Source organism: Danio rerio, chromosome 8 (assembly GCF_049306965.1).
Source record: "Danio rerio strain Tuebingen ecotype United States chromosome 8, GRCz12tu, whole genome shotgun sequence".
Classification (NCBI taxonomy): domain Eukaryota; kingdom Metazoa; phylum Chordata; class Actinopteri; order Cypriniformes; family Danionidae; genus Danio; species Danio rerio.
Genome location: NC_133183.1, coordinates 57135001 through 57157442, shown reverse-complemented (window position 1 = coordinate 57157442; position 22442 = coordinate 57135001). Strand labels below are relative to the sequence as shown.

Here is a 22442-nt window from a genome sequence, read left to right as displayed (position 1 = left end):
ACTGCAAAGTCATTCTTTTGAATGAAGATTCTCAAAGTAACTTTCAGACTCAACTTTGATCAATTTCAAGTCAGCGTTTCTCATCCTCACTATTTTTTCGCCACAAATTTTGCAACACGCGCTTCTCTGTAACATCCTTGCTGATGCCAAACTCAAAGCTTTAACCTTCAAAAGAGCCCGCTGACCTTTCTGTAGCATTACAGGCCTCGACCTTTCCGTCCAGCGAGTGTTTGTTAATATCAACACAAAGATAAGCAAACTAGCTCTGACAGAAAAGGCCAAAAGCAATGAAGATGCTCTCTAAACCCTTATTAGCCTTACCTTCATAAATACTTCATGGACAATAAATATTTGACACCCGCGAGCTTGCTTTAATTGAAAAGAGCGCTGTCTGTACGAGCACACTGTGAAAACCGCTGGTGAAGGTTTGTAGCTTTATGTTATAAACAAAAGCAGGGGGCAAAGAGGCATCGTTAAATATTCATGTAATGTAAGTTGACATTAACCTGCTTATTACACTGCTGCTCGCTAAATAAATTAATAAATGAACATAATATATAAGTTTGGGTATTGTTTTTGAACGCTCTGATGATACGAGACCAATCACAGTCCAGTGTTTTAGGTCGCTGTTAACCGGAGTTAAAGCATTGATTTTAGTGGCGGATGGACTGATGAATACAGACAAAGGTGAACAATATGCTGAGTGTGAAAATCTATGAGCATCAATACAGTTCAAGCTGACCATATTTACATTTCTGAGAATATATCTCTGTCAAATTTTGACCTGGTAAATTGAAATCTAAGGAGCCCAACTATAGATTACGTGTCATGCGGTTGGACCTCGTTAAAAATTTGAGAATATTTATTACATTGGAATCTTAAGTTACATTTTATTTTAAGAAGTCCATGTAATAATATACTGAGAATGCATCACTAAATTGCCCAAAATAAAAATTTAAATAAAAGTATTTACATACATTTTTATATAAATAATTATTTAGTCCATTACAGTACAATGTCTTTACAAATCTATTTTTTTTATTTTATAAATGATTATGTATAAACAAGTTTTATGTTCAACATATTTTCCATTTATTTTTTATTGAGTTAATAAAGTATTTTATTAGTTTAAAATGTTAAAGGTTTTTGTTAACACACAAAAAATGAATCAATTGCATTTTGTTTTTATCTTGTAATATTGTTTTTTAGAAATATTAACTCTCCCATGTTCTCATCACTGCAATAAATAAATAAATAGACAAACAAGCAAGCAAACAAACAAACAGACAAGTAAACATCTTAAACAAACAAACAAACAAAGAAATAAACAAATAAATAAATAAACAGGCAAGTAAACATTTTAAACAAACAAACAAACAAGCAAACAAACAAACAAACAGACAAGTAAACATCTTAAACAAACAAACAAAAAAACAAAACTAATAAATAAATAAATAAATAAATAAATAAATAAATAAATAAATAAACAGGCAAGTAAACATTTTAAACAAACAAACAAACAAATAAATAAACAAACAAACATAAAATAAATAAATAAATAAATAAATAAATAAATAAATAAATAAATAAATAAATAAATAAATAAATAAATAAATAAATAAATAAATAAATAAATAAATAAATACATTTCTTTTCGGCTTAGTCCCTTTATTAATCTGGGGTTGCCACTGCGGAATAAACCGCCAACTTATCCAGCATATTTTTTACGCAGCGGACACCCTTCCAGCCGCAACCCATCACAGGGCAACCATCACACACATACCCTATGAACATGCAAACACTATACAGAAATGTCAGCTGACCCAGTCCAACCTTCTTGCTGTGAGGAAACAGCACTACCCACTGTGCGATGTGTCACCCAATAAATAAATAAATAAATTGATTAATTTATAAACAAGCGAGCAAACAAACTAACTAAATAATTTAATTAATTAAAACAAATTAACTTAATGTAATTTAAATATAAATAAACAAGAGAGCGAATGAACAATTTTTTTAATTAAATAAATAAAAAATGTTAAATTTTAAGTATATATATATGCCCTTTTTGCACTGTCTTATATATATATATATGCCCTTTTTGCACTGTATATATATATGCCCTTTTTGCACTGCCCTTTTTGCACTGTCTTGTCTGTACGCAGCGACGCTGCACTGCTTTGGCAATACGAATGTACAGCTATTTGTCATGCCAATAAAGCACCTAAAATGTGAAATGTGAAATATATATATATATATATATATATATATATATATATATATATATATATATATATATATATTGGCTTTTGTAGGCGAGAATGTAGTTGTTTAGATTGCAACTATGCAGTTTATTTATAAGGATAGTGCCTAGTTTAAAATATTTATAATTTCTGAGGCACCGCATCGGCAGCCATTAGCCTGTCACTGAGCAGACCAAAGACGGTTGACGTTGTCTATCCACAAGATGGCAACAGAGACCACATATAAGCCCTTAGTGTAGAAAAACCCAGCGTAATTTTAAACTACAGCTGATCAAATCATTATAAAACTGGTAAGTGACTGTGTAAGTCGATCTCTCTCTTTTGTATGTTGTAGTGCTGTATTTATACCATAGTAATTGTAGCGTACTGAGTGTGAGATGGGACTAACATATTACGAATGTATGCATTTTGTGTTTGCCACTCTTTGTATAATCCTGAGTTACTTTATCTACTCTTTACTACTTAGCATTTTTCGTTATTACAAACACAACAGTAATCTGCTAGTGTTTGCTTTGCTCTGGCTTTTTCGGGGTTAATTATCGTAATATCCTGATTGCAACTAAGAAATATTGGGAAATTTCTGTAGACTGATGGCATTGCATGCTGTTCGGCCTTATAATCTTAAAATGTGAGCACAATCACCTGTTTTGTCATCACTTTAGATATTACGCTATAGAATCATTCACACACTAGCTCTAAGGTGACAAGTGTGAAGTAGCAACGGTTTCTGCTGTTCTGATGTCAGCTGCAGATATGAATGAATGGTGGAAGAAAGTAGTTCCTCTTACAAAAGGATTTTTAGACTCTCTTTGTTTGATTTTCTTTTTTATATACACGATTATGTCATCAAACTTGTGTATATATATATATATATATATATACATACACACACACACACACACACACACATATATATATATATATATATATATATATATATATATATATATAGATACACACACACACACACACACACACACACACACACGCATATATATATATATATATATATATATATATATATATATATATATATATATATATATATATGTAACTATATAAAGAGGTATTATAAATAAAATTCAAATATTATAAAGAATTCATTGTTTTTGAGACATTCAGTAGCATAATATTCTATTTTATCTTCATTATTATTATCAGCTAAAAGGTCCTGTTATGCTTAAATATAGAGAATTAATATAGTTTCACTTCTATTGTCTATGCATAGCGATTTTAAATCGAATGAAGTAAAGCAATTAAGTTTCATATTGAGTAATTGAGTTACTTGTTAGGCACGGTAGTTTAAAATTTAATCTAAATAAATTTTCAACAATGTAATTAGTAATTAACTTATAACTTACTTGATACAGTAAATGCTGTACAGTACAATAATGTTGGTAAATACATTAACAACTGGACCATAATTGAAAAGTGTTACTGGGAAAGCAATAAAATCGGAGGCAGTGAGAAAGTGTGAGGGCTAACCAAATGAGTAATGAATGGGAAAAAATTAGCACAACAGTGCAATGCAAGTGGGAATGCTGGAAGGAAGATGAATAGCATTATAGTCAGCACTGTTATTTAAAGACTTATTACAGCTGCTGAAACAGATGAAAGACAAAACCCATAGAGGCTTTTATACTCTAGAACTCATTCAAAATAGAAACTAGATATTGACTGGAAAGGTTTACGATGTGGCTGAGCCTGAGTTGTAAAATATATATATATTGATAATTACAAGAATGCCCTGAAGATGCTGAAGATGAAGTATTAACAAAGAGACGAAAACCCATTCAAAGAAGATGAAATGAAAGCTAAAGCAATAATAAGACACCGGATGCATATCATTATTGTGTTATCGCATTATGGATATTGATGCGATGGCAAGACCGGAGATCCATCTACCAAATAGATTACAGTACAATGCCATTAAAAACGTTTTACTTTTGTACGTTTTATAAATGATTAAGCATAAATGTAACTCATGTTCAACATATTTTATCCTTTTATTTAATTTTTTAATTGGTTATAAAAGTTTATATTAGTTGAGTTTCACAAAAATATTAAAATGTTTCGTTAACACAAAAAATAAAAAATAAAAGTGAAGCAACTGCATTTAGTTTTTATCTTGCAATATTAGTTTTAGGAATATTAACTCTCCTACATTCTCATCACTGCAATCAATCAAAGAGTAAATACAAATTTAAATAAATAAATAAGCAAAAACAAACAAACAAACAAACAGTAAAAAACAAAGAAACTAATACAACAAAAAGAAACAAGCAAGCAAACAAACAAAAAGTAAACATTTACATAAATAAACAAGCAAAAAGTAAAAAATAAATAAAAAAGCAAACAAAATAAAAACAAACAAACTAACAAAAAAATAACTAAAAAGAAACAAGCAAGCAAACAAACAAAAAAGTAAACATTTACATACATAAACAAGCAAAAAAGTAAAAAATAAATAAATAAGCAAACAAACAAAAAACAAACTAACTAACAAATAAATAAATAAATAAAAAGAAACAAGCAAGCAAACAAACAAAAAGTAAACATTTACTTAAATAAACAAGCAAAAAAGTAAAAAATAAATAAATTAGCAAACAAACAAAAAACAAACAAACTAACAAATAAATAAATAAAAAGAAACAAGCACGCAAACAAACAAAAAGTAAACATTTACATAAATAAACAAGCAAAAAAGTAAAAAATAATTAAATAAGCAAACAAACAAAAAACAAACTAACAAATAAATAAATAAAAAGAAACAAGCAAGCAAACAAACAAAAAGTAAACATTTAAATAAATAAGCAAACAAACAAAAAACAAACAAGAAATACACTAACAAAAAGTAGAAAGTAGTTAATTTTAAAGACGAAATGCAGCCATACGCTCCTCTGGCTACATAATTCGCAATTCCCGAAATATATTTAGGGCTACATTTTCAGAATAACGGCTGTTTCGCACCGCAAGCGTCAGCAGCGCGTAACCAGAGCGCGAGCAGCGCATATTTTTTCGGCGTCCATGTTAACAGTTTAGAGCTTTCATACCGCACGCAGCAGCAGCGCGTCAGCGTGAGGCGTGAGCGTTGCTCAAGCAGCAGTTCAGCGATAGTTGCGTCGCTGAGTTTATTTTTGCAGCGCTGCTCACACTCAATTAAAGTGACAGTGCACTGATAATGACCAAAACACAATGAATGACGGTAAAAAGTAGCAATTTTACCCAATAAATGCGTTAATAATGTCAACTGATTTATATATAGTCAATCAAATGAACTTAAACGATTAAAAAACGGCAACATTTAATTAGGCCGAACTACAAAACCAAATGTTAAACAATTTTAGTATCACTTTTGCTTAAGTTGCACACTAGTGTTTCAGGAGGGGGGAAATAGAATATTTAGGGGAGTTGTAGTCCATAGCGAAGTGTATTGTGGGTATTGTAGTTCGACACGCATGCTGGATTATGTGAGCTCGCTGTGTGCTGTGCAGCTCAAGCAGAGGAAGAAAGTTTTATTCGGCTTTGTTTCATGTTCACTCATGTTATTCCTACTGGGAGCTGTTTCCACTGTTAACCTGACAACACGAAAATAAGTAAAAGAAGGGCATGCATTGATTACTTTTGTCCGTCTCATCCTCTGCACGAGCATGAATTAACGAGCTGTTATTCTGCTGCTGGACATCACTGAAGCGGAGAAAGTAACACTAGTTTGATCATGTATAAATATCATTATAACTAGATTGCATAAATGTTATTATAACTAGGCCTACAGCAACCTGACAATCAAAAACCAAATGACATGATATCACAGGCGATTGTCTTCTGACTGTAGACACTCCTCATAGAGATTGAGAAGCATACAGTACTATTTGATCGATAAAATTAGTAAAATAAACATTTGCAGGTTAAGGAAACAGCATAGGAGGAAGTTGCCACGGGCCTTGGTGCAGATGAAAAGATTAAAACGTGTATTTGTATAGAGAGACATGGGTAACTAGATAGAATAGACAGCGATAGGTTGATCTCTACAGCAGCTGCCGAAGAGCTGCGCGCTGCAGACGCAGCTGGTGTGAAAGGCAAACGCCTGCGTGCTGCTTCTGCTCGACACATGCTCTTCTCACGTACTGCTTTCGATTGCAGTGTGAAACAGGCAACCCAGGCTCATTCTGAAAACGTAGTCCCGCGGATGTTTCTGGAGAGTTCCCGGAAGGTATGTACGGCTGCAGTTTTTGTTTTTGCGAATCCGCGAGAGGCCGCTGTGTGCGCTTTTTCGCATCTCAAATGCCTCTCGCGAGTGCAGTTTGCGCCCGCGCTGTTCTCGCGTGAACCCACCAGAGGCCGCTGTCCGACTGACCGGATGATTGACTGTGCGACCGGGCAATCGGCTGACCCGCCCTCCTCCTTCCCTAAACCCAACCAATTTTACCGATTGACCCGCCCGCCCGCCCGCTCACTTCCCTAAACCCGACCAACAATTTACAAAAGCCGTCCAAAAAAAGAAAAGTTTTCGGATTTCACCGCGTTCTCACCCTGTTACGAAACTCGTTCACTTAATTTTTGGGATTCTGTTTTTGTCTTACCTGATTTCTGGAACCGCTCTTCCCCGAACTCGAAACCGATCGTCGTGGTCAACTCCTCTCTGCATCTCAAGTCTGCCGACGTACACGGTGAGCAAACGGGTTGCAGCGGGAAGCCCTCCACAAGGAGGTAAGTGGTCGGCCGGCAAGCGCGAAAGGGAACCGCGTCACACCGCCCCAAAGCGTTCGCTTGAAAAAAATTAATGCAGCCGTACGTACCTCCCGGGACGTATTCCGCTGTCTCCAGATACGTCCGCGGGACTACGTTTTCAGAATGAGCTTGGGTTGGAAACAGACGTAAGCCAAGCTGTAAAAGCACCATAAGATATAAAAGGATGACTTAGTAACACAGAAACATAAAGAGAGAGATGTTTATTTCCTGGCAGAGTTTTCATGAGTTTCATCATTTCATTTGTTGTTTTAAGGAAAAAACAAAAAACAAAAAACAAAAAACAAAACGCTTCAATCAATTTCAGTCTGAAAAATGAAGCATCTTATCACTGCAGCGCAGAAAATGGCCTTGAGGTACAACAACATCATCCTTTTAATCAGCCCGGCACCTGCGTTAAGAGAGACTAGTCACGTCGGATCCTGTTTATGACAGTTCGGAGAGCGAGAGATAAATAATTATTCCCATCTGGCTTTCTTTCACAAACACAAACGCACACGTTTAAGTTGAGGTTACAGTCAGACGATGCCACAACGTCATTTTAGTTAGCTTCAGGTAAAATCCTAATGCCTGCTGCTGCTTCATGGCTGTGAGCCTAAGAAAGAGCTTCTCTAAAAGCCTCCCCTCTGAAAGTCTGACGGCACGCTTAATTTACTTCTGAATGCTTAAGAGAAAGCAATACAGTTTAAAGAGCTCCAAATTGAAACGATGACAGACAGCCCACTCTTGTGGAATCTTGTGCATAGCTTTCTCTTTTTAATTGCTCCTACTTTTTCTTGTTTGCTGGGCGTGTTGATACTTGCAACTTGTTTTTAATAACCACTGCACCGGCGGATACGCGTACACTCTACACCAGCAACTTTAAGCCTGTAATTAAATAAGTGTTGATTAATGTATGAACGGAGAAAACGTTGCAAACTCGAGGGTGTTCAACGATAATATTTATTTTCAAATATTAATGCGCTGCATGTGTGCTCGTGCAAGACTTTAATTAAACACGGCTGCATGCTAAACGTTGAACAAGCTCGTTTGAACATTACAAGCGAATATTCATCAGGTCTCAAATATTCGAGGAACATACCAATTGATTTTTATTATAGAAGTTGGGAGAAATTAGAGTTTTATTGAAAGATTAGATGTAAATCATTCTAGCTTTCCTTTGTTTACATTTAACATTTACATTTAGTCATTTAGCAGACGCTTTTATCCAAAGCGACTTACAAATAAGAAAAAGGAAGCAACTTACACAACTATAAGAGCAACAATGAATAAGTGCTATAGGCAAGTTTCAGGTCTGTAAAGTCTAAGTAGGAAAGTATTAGTATTTTTTTTTTTTTTTTTTGGGTACAGTTAGTGAGATATCCAGAGAGGCAATTGCAGATTAGGAAGTGAAGTGGAGACTAAATAGTTGAGTTTTCAGTCGTTTCTTGAAAAAAGCGAGTGACTCTGCTATTCTGATGCAGTTAGGGAGTTCATTCCACCAACTGGGCAGATTGAATGTGAGCGTTCGCGAAAGTGATTTCTTCCCTCTTTGGGATGGAACCACGAGGCGACGTTCATTCACAGAACGCAAGTTTCTGGAGGGCACATAGATCTGCAGAAGTGAGAGCAGATAAGAAGGAGCAAGGCCAGAAGTCACTTTGGCGGCAAACATCAGAGCTTTGAATTTGATGCGAGCAGCAACTGGCAGCCAGTGCAAACAGACTAGCAGCGGAGTGACATGTGCTCGTTTAGATTCATTGAAGACCACTTGTGCTGCTGCGTTCTGGAGCAGCTGAAGAGGCTTGATAGAGTTAGCTGGAAGCCCAGCTAGTAGAGAGTTGCAGTAATCCAGTTTGGAGAGAACAAGAGCTTGAACAAGGAGTTGAGCTGCATGTTCAGATAAGAAGGGTCGGATCTTTCTGATGTTATAGAGTGCGAATCTGCACGATCAAGCAGTTCTAGAAATGTGGTCAGAGAAGTTTAGTTGGTCATCAATCGTTACTCCAAGGCTTTTCACCATTTTGGATGCAGTAATGGTTGCCCCATCCATCTGGATTGAAAAGTTATGGTGTAGAGTCGGGTTGGCAGAAACTATAAGCATTTCCGTTTTTGCGAGGTTCAGCTGAAGATGATGATGTGTGTGTGTAGACAGTAGATGGATCACGGTAATACTTACCCAGCAGGCACCGAACGTCAACATGACGTCAGATTGACCCCAACATCGTGGGGATGTTGCATTCTGTTTGAAAATTGAAATCGAGTTGATGTCAGAACCCAATGTCAGGCTGACATCAATGTACAATGGCAAAATCAAACCAAATCAACATCTACCGATGTTACAGCTTGACACAGTGTGGACGTTATCACTCCCAGATAGCATACAAATGTATGCTACTTTAGGCAGTTACGTGGCACTGGTGGTTTTCTTTTGGCCCAGACAAAATTAATGTGAGCCTGAAGTGGCCCACCTGTACAATGGCAAAAGGCAGCCAAAGATTCCAATTCATATATGGGCCATTTAAGGCAAAGATTTGGCACTTATGGCAAAATGTAATCTGTGAACCTAATGTGGCCCTTTTGGAAAATGGTCAATTTTGCCCAAATGACGGAAGACAAATGTGGGGCACAGTTGGCAAAAATTTGGGATAGTCATTTAAGAGTAATCTGTGTCTAAACCCAAAGTGTCTGACATGTGAAGGTGCAAATGTGGCCCTGTTAGGACATATGTGTGTCAAATATTCGGCACAGTAATCTCTGGGTAATGCGGCTGTGAGCCTATAGTGGCCCAGGGAAAATAAGGCAAATGTGGCCCAGTTATCTTAAAACACATGTGGGCCACTATTGGCAAATATTAGGCACAGTAGGCTCTGGCTAATGTGGCTGTGAGCCTAAAGTGGCCCAGAGAAGATATGGCAAATGTGGCCTAGATCTGGCAAACATGAGTAGACCGCCCTAGATCCATCATTAAATGTTGTATGTGGGCCAGATGTAAGTATCTGGTGTGGACCAGATCTTGGCCATAATACAAGCAAACTGTGGCCCAGGATAGGGTCAGTTCTGGTTTATGTGGTTGAATTCTGGCTGATATGTGATGTTGCTTTGGCTTAATTGTGGCCCAGATCTGGCAAACAGGAGCGGACCGCCCAAGTGCCTCATTCCATGTTGCATGTGGGCCAGATGAAAGTATCTGGTGTGGACCAGATCTTGGCCATGATTAAAGCAAGCTGTGGCCCAGAATAAGGTCGGCTCTGGTTTATGTGGTTAAATATGTGGCTGATATATGGTGAATTAATTGTGCCTCAGATCTGGCAAACAAGAGCAGACCACCCAAGTGCCATCATTCCATGCGGTATGTGGGCCAAATTTAGGTATCTGGTGTGGGCCAGATCTGTGCTAAAATAAAAGCAAACTGTGGCCCAGAATAGGGCCAGTTCTGGTTCATTTGACTGAATTCTGGCTGAGATGTGGTATTGCTATGGCTTAATTGTGGCCCAGATCTGGCAAACGGGAGCGGACCGCAAAAGTGCCATCATTCCATGCTGGATGTGGGCCAGAGGTAAGTATCAGGGTGTGGTACCATTCCCTTTCCGTAAAGAATCTGTCATTGTAAATTTGTTTGGGGACTGGTAAAAGTGTTTTGCATCTTGTTAATCTGTTTTCTAAAATGTAAATTAGTTTCGCCCTTGGTAAAACCGTTTTTCCTATTTAATTGTGTCTTATGATAGGTGAAAATGGTTTCCAAAAAGTAAATTTGTCTCGAGCTACGTAAAAGTGTTTCACACTTTGTAATGTTGTTGTCACGACTGGGTCTCACAAAAACAATAGAAAGATCCAAGGGTCCGTTCTTCGTACCTCGCTTAAATGATCTAAGATTATTTGGCAGATCCCGGATCTTTTAATCTTGATAACTGATCTCTCGCTAATTTGGTTCTTCAAAGAAGTTTGTGAATCAGATTAGAATGTCTGGATAAACTGATCTTGGATCGCTGCATGTGTTGTGAAGGACAGATCTATCAATCCTCGAAATCCTGATCAGCAAGGCAACGATTGGCTGACGGCACAGCAGCGTAATGACATCATCTGATTAACATTTAGTTATCCATGTGAGCAAAATTACATGAAATTAGAAGTAAGCGGTTTGTTAAATATGACATGCAATTACCTTCCACATTTGTTATGAGCTCCAGGCTTTACGTTTTCATGTATCAAGAGTATTCATCATGTATTTCAATGCATATCAGTTTATTTAGTTCTACATTTAGAAAAGATTGTCTTTATTATAGTAGCCATTTTTTAAATCGGTATAAAGAATAACTGGATGCAATTTTAGTGAAGCATCAAATCACCGTCATATTATCTGTCAAAACATGTTTATGACTGCATAAATGTATTTTTGCTTTTAAAAAAAAGTCACATATTGTGCATTTCTATTATACACAAATTGTTCTAAAGTGATCTAAAAAGTTCATACCAATAAGTTTTCTCTTTGCACCACCAGGTGGCAGTCTTTGTACTTTCATTTCAGGGGTGCAGATTGCATACGTTTTATTAATATGTATAACTTTATTTATTTTGCTAATAACTATAACTTTATATATATAGTATATCAGCATTTGGTACATACTTTCAGTATTTTCTTTGCATGAACTGAGCCGATCTAATCCTGTTTATATGAAATGAGCCTGCTGCCGAGCAAGTTTGATCTACCAGAACTGTTGCTATGACAACAACTCTCGGATCAGCTTTGAAGAACGAAACGATCCTGGATCGTGTCAAATCGTCAATATCCAAATCCAGCTAACTGAGTAATCCACGTACGAAGAACGAACCCCAAGTGCAGCAAAACATTTACTGTCAAACAAAAAAAGATCCAAAAAATGACAAAGGGACAGGCAAGATACCAAAATCGACGAAAACGTGAAGTGCAAAAAAAAAAAAACTAAGCATAAGAGTGAATCAAACAAAAACTAAACAGGAATCAAAAATCATAGTAACGATACTAAACAAAGTAAACAAACAAACCAAACACGGTGAACCGGATCACGAATAAAGCAAGACGGAACTAAACAGAACATTGAAAATCCAAAGGGAAACTAAACACAGCATTACAGGGCTTATAAAGACAGAACTAATTAGTCAATGAGGGACAGCTGGAAACAAATAGTGATCACATGACTAGGATACAAAACACAAAAACCAAAACAAAAACCGCTCCTCTTGGAAACCACCAGAGGGCACTGCAACAGGTGTGAAAGTTGTTTTGCACTTTGTATGTTAATAATGCATTAGTAAATGCTGAACTATGATTAATAAATACAAGTATTGTTTATAATTAGTTCATGTTAGAAAATACATTAAGTAATAAAAATTCATTGTAAAACTCTGTCCATTAACACTATATAAACATACATTTGCATTGTAGCATTATACGATTAGCTAAAAGCTAATGGCGATTAGCTAATGTAATTACTTGCAGGATTTCCCTCCAGTTATTGTAATCATGAATAATAATGAATCATTTTTTAATGATAATGACAATTTGAAACGGCAATAATATCTGCAGCTTATTTACTTATTTATCAGGGGTCGCCACAGCGGAATGAACCGCCAACTAATCCAGCATATGTTTTACACATGCCCTTTCAGCCGCAACCCAGTACTAGGAAACACCCATACACTCTCACATTCACACACACACACTCATGCACTAAGGCCAGTTTAGCTTATGCAAATCAACTATAGCGCATGGACTGTAGGGAAAAACCGGATCACCCGGAAGAAACCCACACGAACACAGGAAGAACATGCAAACTCCACACAGAAATGCTAACTGGCCCAGCTGGGACTCGACCAGTGATCTCCTTTCTGTGTGTGCTAACCACTGACCCAGCGTTCCACCGAAAATGCAATACTAGTATTAAATAGTTTACCATAGTTAGTTTACTGGTAATTGTGACTACACTAACCACAGCATTAACCAGTTATATAACGTAACCCTTTTATTCATCATGACATTTGTTCAGGCAATGATTTCCAAAGATCATGCGAAGACCTAAAAAAAAGTGCTTATAAGAAGAATAATGTTGAGAGCAGTCTGCCTGTGGGAGCTGTCCACACACACCAGGTGCTGAAACAACAGAATCACAGTACACGTCTTTCAAGAAGCTCATAGTATTTATTTATCAGGATCCCCCATTAGCCACTACCAAGGTAGTGGCTATTCTTCCTGGGGTCCATCGAACATAACACAAAATTACATTAATAAACAACAACAAAGACTAATAAAAACATTAAAATACAAAATTCATACATAACATCCAAATCAACAATCCACTTAATATTGTTCCATAAAATATTTTTTAAATGATTTTTTAAACCTCCTTTTACTTGTTACAAAGCATGTAATGTCTGACGGCAATTCATTCCATATTTTCATTCCTCTATACATCACAGTACGTTGCTTTGCATTAGTTTTTGAAATGGGAAGCAAAAAATTTCCTTTTAATGCATGCCTGGTGTTAAAATGGTGACTATAGTAAAGCCTGAAAGCAATCTTAAACATTACGCGGTATTTCAAAATGCATAGTTTACCTCGTCATAAACATGAATGCAATTATACTATATGCACTATTGCCTTTCCGTTCTAGACTTGTAGCAATTATGGTAACAGTGGACTGCAGAAAAGCGTCTGCAGCTGTGAATTATTAATAATGCAAATGTTTGCCAGTGCAGGGACAATGAAACACCGCGGCATCAAAAGCTTACTGTCAACACCCGAGCTACAGTATTTGTATTAAGACAAATGCATGCATGTAGGATTATGTTGGCTACACTTGAAAAGTCGTCAGAAATATTAATGTGCTCTCTAGTGCAAGAGCAGCTGCTCAAACTAAATTGCACCGCTTTAACCGAATGTGAAATATCTGCGGTGGGATTTTATGTCACTGATTCCACCTCAAAATCTCTTTCCTCACTCAAATAAATACCCTTGCTGCTTGTTCCAACTACTTATTTATAATGAGCTGAATCAACACACACTCAAAAAAAAAAAAAATATATATATATATATATATATATATAATTTATTTATTTATTTATTTTTTACTTGTTTAAACTACTTAATTAAAATGAGCTGAAACAACACAATTCTTGAGATTTCATTAGGACAACCTAATTTTTTATGTTCAATCCACATATATTTGTTAAAAGTGTAACGTTAACTTTATTTACATGATTTTACAGTGCAAGTCTTGGGGATTCTTGTGGGATAACTTAATTGCTTTATGTTCAATCAGCTTACATTTGTTAAAACAATTAACTTAATCGATTTGTGTTGAGACAACATAAAGGAATTGGATGGATCCCTGCATTTTTAAGTGTCGAAGCGCCAAAGACTGTTATTAAAAGCATAGTTCAACATAAACGAACATTTCTGCTGACACTAAAGTGATTCTAAACTTTTATGAATTTATTTCTTCATTTGAACCCAAAATATAATATTCTGAAGGAAGAAAAAGCCCTTGACATTCATTTCTTCCCTTCTTTCTTCAGTCAATTTTTCTTTGTGTTCAAAAGCACAAAGAAACAAGTGGGAGACGAGTAACAGAATGTTCATTTTTGGGTGAACTATACTTTTAAGAGAAAGATTTACAGTCAATTTGGTTTTGGACGTAAAAATGGCCTTCGTTTTAATGGTAAAAAAACGTAAAAATGCTACAGTAAATAACTGTAACTTGTTTAACAGTAAATTTTCTTAATAAATACAGCAAATAACTGAAAATTGAATTTCCAAGAATACACTTCACTATAGCTGCGTCCCAAATCGCATACTTATGCACTATTCTACGCCATTTTGTGGTATAAATAGTAAGTAGTGTGTTCACACTGAAAACTCTAAAAATAATTAGTGCACTTTAATTACCCGGATGATGCACTCATTCAGTCGCTAAATGAAGTGTGGAATGATGGACACTTCACGCACTCAACGACCGCAGGTTTGCTTACGCAGCGGAAGCGGCGGAGCTATCGGACGCACATGTTGAATACATTTATTTATTTTGGATGGTGAAAGCAAAATTCTCCTACGAGAGTGATTATAGCGCCTCCCGATGGTGAATGCGACAATACTCATGGCAGGTATTATTTGATCATTCGGTCTTCATTTTACTGATTTGGCGACCGTCAAACGTCTTTAGAGAAACGGTTTGAATTTCCATTTAGTAAAAAAACATTAGTGTGCCATTTGGGACGACACTACATACATATACTATCCTGTTGAGTGTGTAAGTGCATAAGTACATAGTGCATGAGTGCATAGTGTATAGTTTGCCATTTGGGACGCAGCTTATGTTTTTGCTGACATCACGATGGTTGTTTTAGTTTCTTGTTCTGATCCAGTATATTACAATTTTACAGTATGCTACATCTACACTTGATAAATAGTGATTATTGGATGTTTTTCTTAGTTTTTTTGTCTGCGTAACAAAGGTACAACGTGTAAATGTTAATATCTAAAAATGAATGAATTGCGATAGTTTACTTTAAAATGCAGAAATTAATTTTATGGGTTTCACCCTAGTTTAAAACCCTGGCAATTCTTTTACTTTATTGAAGTATATCTGCTGCACTGACTGATTACTAAATACACTGTTAACAATTTCCTGTAGAATTTCAGCAAAAATACTATATTTACATTACACACCGCACAATTTACCTTGCTCCATGTGAATGTACAGAATCATACGTACAGTATATCTTTACTGTAAAATACAGTAATTTTCACAATGCAACTTAAAAATACAGTAACATACTGGAGAACTGTCCTACAGTAAAATACAGTTAATTTTACAGTTGAATACTGTGTAATTTACAAAAGTCGTTAAAAGTAACTGAGTTTCCATCCACCAATTTTTATTCGCGTTTTGGAAATGCGCATTAAAAATTATTGATGGAAACGCCAACATGCGAATGAATATTAAAAATGCGCTTTAAAAAAAACATGTAAGAAAAAATAACTAAGTAGGATAAACATTTTAGTCAATAAGAAAAAATGCGTAAAGAATTGCAATGGAAACACTTTTACCGAGCAAATTCCAGTATGCGCATAAAAAAGTTGTGTGATTTTGTTATAAGAGATCATGTGATGATAAAACTGCAGCAAATTCCGGTTTTACTATTGATATTTAATGACAGCAAATCAGGTAGTGACGATTTTGTTAGCTTTGACTTGTTGGATTGGAAAAGCTTCTTTATTCACACATCTTATATGCGATAATCCAGTTTTAATAGATTGCTAAACTGAATTTGGATTTTTGGATGGAAACATAGCTAGTGTGAGTAACTAAACAATCCGATACCACACGTTCTTAATCATCTTCTGCTTTATAAAAGCAATAGCCAACTATGTAAACTGCGTCAGATGGGGAGCTTTCACTGCAGGCAGCTTTGCTGATTATGATGGAAAGATTTCTGTTGAAATGATGTCTGGTCACAGGTGCTGAAACGCTGTTCATCCAAGCATATTCATAACGCATTACAGCTTTAAAGGTTTTGTTTTCAACCATTATATAACGAAACACCTGTTTTTAGCACTGATGCCGGATCATTTCATGTTTAAAAGTCATTTTATTTGTATTATTTAATGTAGACTTAAATCTAACAACCAAAAATAAGTAATCCCTCAGATCACTGAGAAATTATATATAGTGGAAGTCAGACTTATTAGTCCTTCTGAATTAATAGTTTTAATAACCTATTTCTAATAACTGATTTATCTTTGCCATGATGTCAGTACATAATATTTGACTAGATATTTTTATGATACTAGTATTTAGCTTAAAGTGACATTTAAAGGCTTAACCAGGTTAACTAGGCAAGTTAGGGTAATTAGGCAAGTCAATGTAAAATGATTTCTTCTGTAGACAATCGAAAACAAATATTGCTTAAGAGGACCAATAATATTAACATTAAAATGTTATTTTAAATAAATTAAAACATTTTAAATAAAGCCAAAAAAATAAAAATAAATAAATAAATAAGACTTTACCCAGAGGAAAAAAATTATAATAACAAATACTGTGAAAAAATGCCATTCTCTGTTAAAAATAATTCGATAAATATTTGAATATAATATAATAAAATATAATAAAATATAATATAATATAATATAATATAATATAATATAATATAATATAATATAATATAATATAATATAAAATAATATATTATAATTTAATATAATATAATATAAATATAATATGATTTAATATAATATATTATAATATAAAAATAATATAATAAAATATAATTATAAAAAATATAAAATAATATAAAAATATCATAGAATATAATATAAAATAATATAAAAATAGAATAGAATTAATATAAAAGTATAATATGACTTAATATATTATAATATAAAAAATATATAATATAATATAAAATATAATATAATATAATATAATATAATATAATATAATATAATATAATATAATATAATATAATATAATATACAAATAGAATATAAAAATAGAATATAAAAATAATATAAAATATAATAGAATATAAAAATAGAATAGAATAGAATAGAATAGAATAGAATAGAATAGAATAGAATAGAATTTATGGGCTCATTTGCCCATTTAGTCATCAGACTCTAACTCTTTTATGTAACACATTTCTTGTGCTCCATTTGAATCAATTCTAGCATATAATGTGATTATAACTGACACAGGTAAACAGAAAAAAAAGAGGAGGGAAAACCGCTGAAACACTAAAATGTGGCTTAGCTCTGGTGGACAGAGTCTGTAAGAATTGTTTCTGTTTATCCCTGATCCTCATAAAGACCCAATTTGTGGCCACTGGGACTTGCTGGTGGATATTACAACCCCCCCATCATTATATAGTAATTACATCTGAAACACATAAAAAGATTTGTGCCGTTGTGTGAACTAGAGAAACATGTCTATAATCAAAATTCCCTGTAATCCCTGAGTCTCAAAGATCAGACAGCGTTTTGATCCGAAAGCGTTTTTTATTCTTTATACACTGAGCTCAAAGATAAGTGGTCCATGGTAAATCTTTGATTTTCTTAAAACCGCTGCAGCAGCCGTCATTCCAGACACCAAGCCTGACTACATCCAGCATTCCCTGCCTTATCTGTTTCGGTTATAAGGATGGACAAAAACGTCTCTCAAACATACACACTGCCTAAGAATTGTCTTGTAGATTTTAAATGAAGCAGTTAAAGTAAAACAAATTGAAAAGAAAAGTCATTTTTATGGGTCGATCAAGGTAAAAACAAACCTCAATACAACAACTGCATGTTTAAAAGTGCTCATAAATTGATCATCACAATGTATTATCTGATTAATTCTTACTAATCCTCTAATGCATGCATCTTCAATGCAAAAATAATCACTCCCCATCTTCCAAAAATCAATAAATTGAGCATCTGTCGAACTCAATAATCACTCCGAATATGACTGACATGCAATGTGAAGATGCTCCGCAGAGCTCATTTATAGCAGGCAGACTCTAAAACTTCACTGCGGGTCATAAGCCTCATATAGTCGTTAACAGACTTGTGATTTTTCTCACATCGATGTCACCCAGAAGCAACAGATCCGCAAGGAATTGAAACGCACAAATGTGGAATGCATTGATCAAAAAGAAAAGTACAGAGACATCGGGAGACTTTGATCCAGCGAGCAATCAGAATAAGCGATAAAAGCGAGACATTCGTTTTTTAAAGGTACGTACTGTGTTTCTGAGGCAGAGCTCCGATGTTCTCCATGCTCTTCTGTGAGTTCTGTGCACATGTGTGTGTGAGAGTGAGTGATGGAGGGAATTAGAGAGAGAGAGACCTTCCCCTTTCTGTGTGCTGTAATGTTGCCACACCGTCACTATTGGTGTGAACAAGAGGAAAGGGGGGTTATGATGTTACAAGATAGAATGCGAAACAGAGAGAAAGAGCAGGAGAGATAAGGGAAAAAAGGGGGGGATGGCATAAAACAATAAAGCAAAAGGAGATACACTGAAAAAAATCAATGCCAGGGTGCTGAGATCAAGAGAAAGGGTTGACATCCAGAGAGCGAGATGTGAGGCTGAAGGGAAAATCAGGTAATTGGCAGTTTAAAATTCAAAAGAAAACCAACCCAGGCTTATTCTTTTAACGTACCCCTATATACATTTCTGCAGAGCGCAAAACACATCCCAGGAGCTATGTTGTTTTGCAGGTGAGCCGCTGGACAAACTGGAAACGGCGAAAAAGTAAACGGTCATCTGGTGAGCGCAAAAAGGACAGGTCACACAGCCCTGTAGCGTTTGTTTTAAAGATGAAATGCAGCTATACATTCCTCTGGCTACATAAAAATTAGCAATTGACCGTCTTCCTTTATTAATGAGAATATTCCCTTGTAAGAAAAAAATTAGCTTGGTTTACATTTAGTCATTTAGCAGGCGCTTTTATCCAAAGTGCCTTGTGACAGGTGGTTTGTCAAACCCACTCACCTGTGTGGACCACACTCAGAAATGCACAATGTTTTCCAAGATGTATGGAGTGCTTATTAGAAGGTGTCTTAAGAAACGCACCCCTGTATACATTTCTGGAGAGCGCAAATTATGTAGCCAGAGGAACGTATGGCTGAGGGCGAAGCAGTGGCACAGTAGGTAGTGCTGTCGCCTCACAGCAAGAAGGTCACTGGGTCGAACCTTGGCTCAGTTGGCATTTCTGTGAGGAGTTTGCATGTTCTCCCTGAGTTCGTGTGGGTTTACTCCGGGTGCTCCGGTTTCCCCCACAGTCCAAAGACATGTGGTACAGGTGAATTGGGTAGGCTAAATTGTCCATAGTGTATGAGTGTATGAGGGTGACAGGCACAGATGACAGGTCGGCCGGAAGATGTAAAAAAGTCGTTCTCATATGGACAAGTCTAAATGGAGGACTTGTTCCAAGAAGCCGACCCCGCAACCATACGGTAGAGATTAGCGCGGGACTAAATATTGAATCCCGCTCCCGCCCGCACCCGCCAGGTTTTAGCCGGTACCCGACCGCTCCCGCTTATATTAAGCACTTGATGTCCTGCTGCCCGACCCGCCCCGTTTTATATCCGCCGCGCCCGATCCCGCTAAAGAGCGGGGGGAGAACAAAACCGAAAATCACCCAGTTATACAGTCCAGACAGCCTATAACAAGCTGTCTGTATAAACACACACAAGCACAGCACCAAGCACACACACACACAGACAAAGCTTTCTCTTTCATTCGCGCGCGCGCCCTCTAACACACACTCATAAGCACCAAGCACAAACACAGGCAAAGCTATATCTCTCATTCGCACGCGCGCGCACACACACACACACACACACACATACATCTCTCATTCGCGCGTGCACATACATACACACACACACTGCAACAAACAAGCTAAACACAGCATCGCGCTATTTCATTTACACACATACATACGCGTGCTCACTCGGGAGTCGGGAGCGATATTGCTAGACAGCCCGCTCCCGTCCCAAATTAAACCCGTTACCGACCGCTCCTGCGCCGTAGAAATCTGGTCGGGTCCCGCGGCGCCCGCGGGACAGCCACGGGAATGCAGACCTCTACCATACGGGACTAAGGCCAAAGAAGAAGAAGAGGAACGTATGGCTGCATTTTGTCTTTAAAACGAACGCTACGGGTTGGTATGATACTGCTGACAGCTTCTGATTTTTTCTGTTATCCCACTATAAGTCAGTAGTGGGAATTGTTATACTTAAATTAAAGTTTTATCATCATTTTAACTGTAATTTATTATTCAATATGTTTTACATCAATATATTATAATTTATTAACATTATCAACTCTATGATATAATCTAGCAACCTTGCCAGGGACTAATTTCAGGTATGCGAAAGTACAACAAAACATACCCTAAGTATAGCGTGTTTTTAGCAACAAAAAAATGTGGACAGCGCCCCCTAGTGGATTTCTCATCTTAAAAACTGCAACAAAACACCCCCAAAGCAAAGTATTCAAGTCTGAAGTGTGCATTTCCAATGAGCCTCTGCTGAGATGTTGAGACTTATCACACCTCACCCCTCCAGAACACCTAACTGAGCGGTAAGACTTGAACCACTGGAGTGTGATTCCTGAAAAACCCTTCGGGATCAGGTTTGACAAAAGGATCTGTTTCTCCTTGCAGTCCAGACTTTAGAATGAAGCTCAAGGAGAACATCAGAGAGACAAGGGGCAGAGGGGGTTGTGCAGGCTGGCCTGGATAAAAGGAAGCAAACCTTGTCTAAACAAGAGGAAGGCAGAGGTTCAATAACACCATGAAGAGAACTGAAGTGAGGGAAAAACACATAAAGGATAGACATAAGCCTCTATTTTAACGATCTAAGTGCATGAGCTAAAGACCACGGCACAGGTGCACAGGTGTGCTCGTTCACCTTGGCTATTTTAAAGAAGGGAAAATGCGCACCAAGCACATGGTCTAAAGCGGCATTCACACCGCAGATCTTGATGGTCATTTCCAAAGTTTGTGACTGAATCCGATTTTTTTTTTTTATGACCCGCTTACATCATGTTTTAATGAGACTTGTATCCGATTGTGTGCATTTATAATAACAAAGAGCGCCCCTTTTCTCCGTTCTTGTATTTAATCTGTTTGCAGGGTTGTTTTACTATAGTTTATGACAGAAAAGTTCTCGTTTGGCCATCTTCTTTTAATCTAGGCCTTTTTATAAACCAGTAGACTTCTCAATATAATGTCCACGGCGTTATTTAATTAGGCCATGCTGGCCTACTTGGAAAACTTCAGCTAGTTCAAAATGCAGCGGCTAGAGTGCTTTCTAGAACGAAGAAATATGATCATTAGGGGTGTAACGATACACTCAGCTCACGATATGATGTGTATCACGATATAATGTTCACGATTCGATATGCATCACGATATTTGGAATAAAAATTGAAAATTAAACTGAAATGCAAATTTTACCAAGTCAACTATTTTTTATGTATTTCTTTTTGTTTCAACTTGTTAAACTGAACCTACTTTAAGAAAATAAATTAAACAGGCCTATCTCTGGAAAATAAAACAATTTAAAAACTTCTTTAAAATATTATTCAAATGACAGAGACAAAATTAAGGAACAATTTAAGTAAAGGTGCAAAAAATAAGCTTTCTATTCAATTGAATTTAACAGTAAGAGCTTAAGGCTTTGCTTGGTCACTTGCGTTTTTTGTGTGTGCAAAAAAAAATCCACATTTCCAGGTATTTAATTCATATTTAAATAAATTCATTTAGAGATATCTCTAATTACAATTGTGACTAGTCAAAACTCATTTAGAGATATCTGCAAATATTTTTCAATGGAAGTCAATGGAGGAATATGACTAGTCATAATATATTTGCAGATATCTCCAATCTGATTTCGTACTAGTACAATTGTAATTGCAGAT

The 22442-nt window shown here is 36.0% G+C and overlaps 1 protein-coding gene across 9 annotated transcripts in view; it reads right to left on the bottom strand.

Moving 5' to 3' along the window:
* plch2a (phospholipase C, eta 2a) overlaps window positions 1-22442 on the bottom strand; it is a 297121-nt gene that overhangs the window by 197922 nt on the left and 76757 nt on the right. For 5 of the 9 annotated variants that reach the window (XR_012383552.1, XR_012383550.1, XM_073909054.1 and 2 more), the window contains exon 1: window positions 18756-18818. The exons of the other annotated variants lie outside the window; for them this stretch is intronic. Coding sequence is in view for 3 of the 5 variants with exons in the window: in XM_073909054.1 (XP_073765155.1) it covers window positions 18756-18789 (34 nt within the window). In the remaining 2 variants the exon portion in view is untranslated. Of the gene's footprint in view, window positions 1-18755; window positions 18819-22442 lie in introns of those variants that run through there. 9 annotated transcript variants of the gene reach the window in all.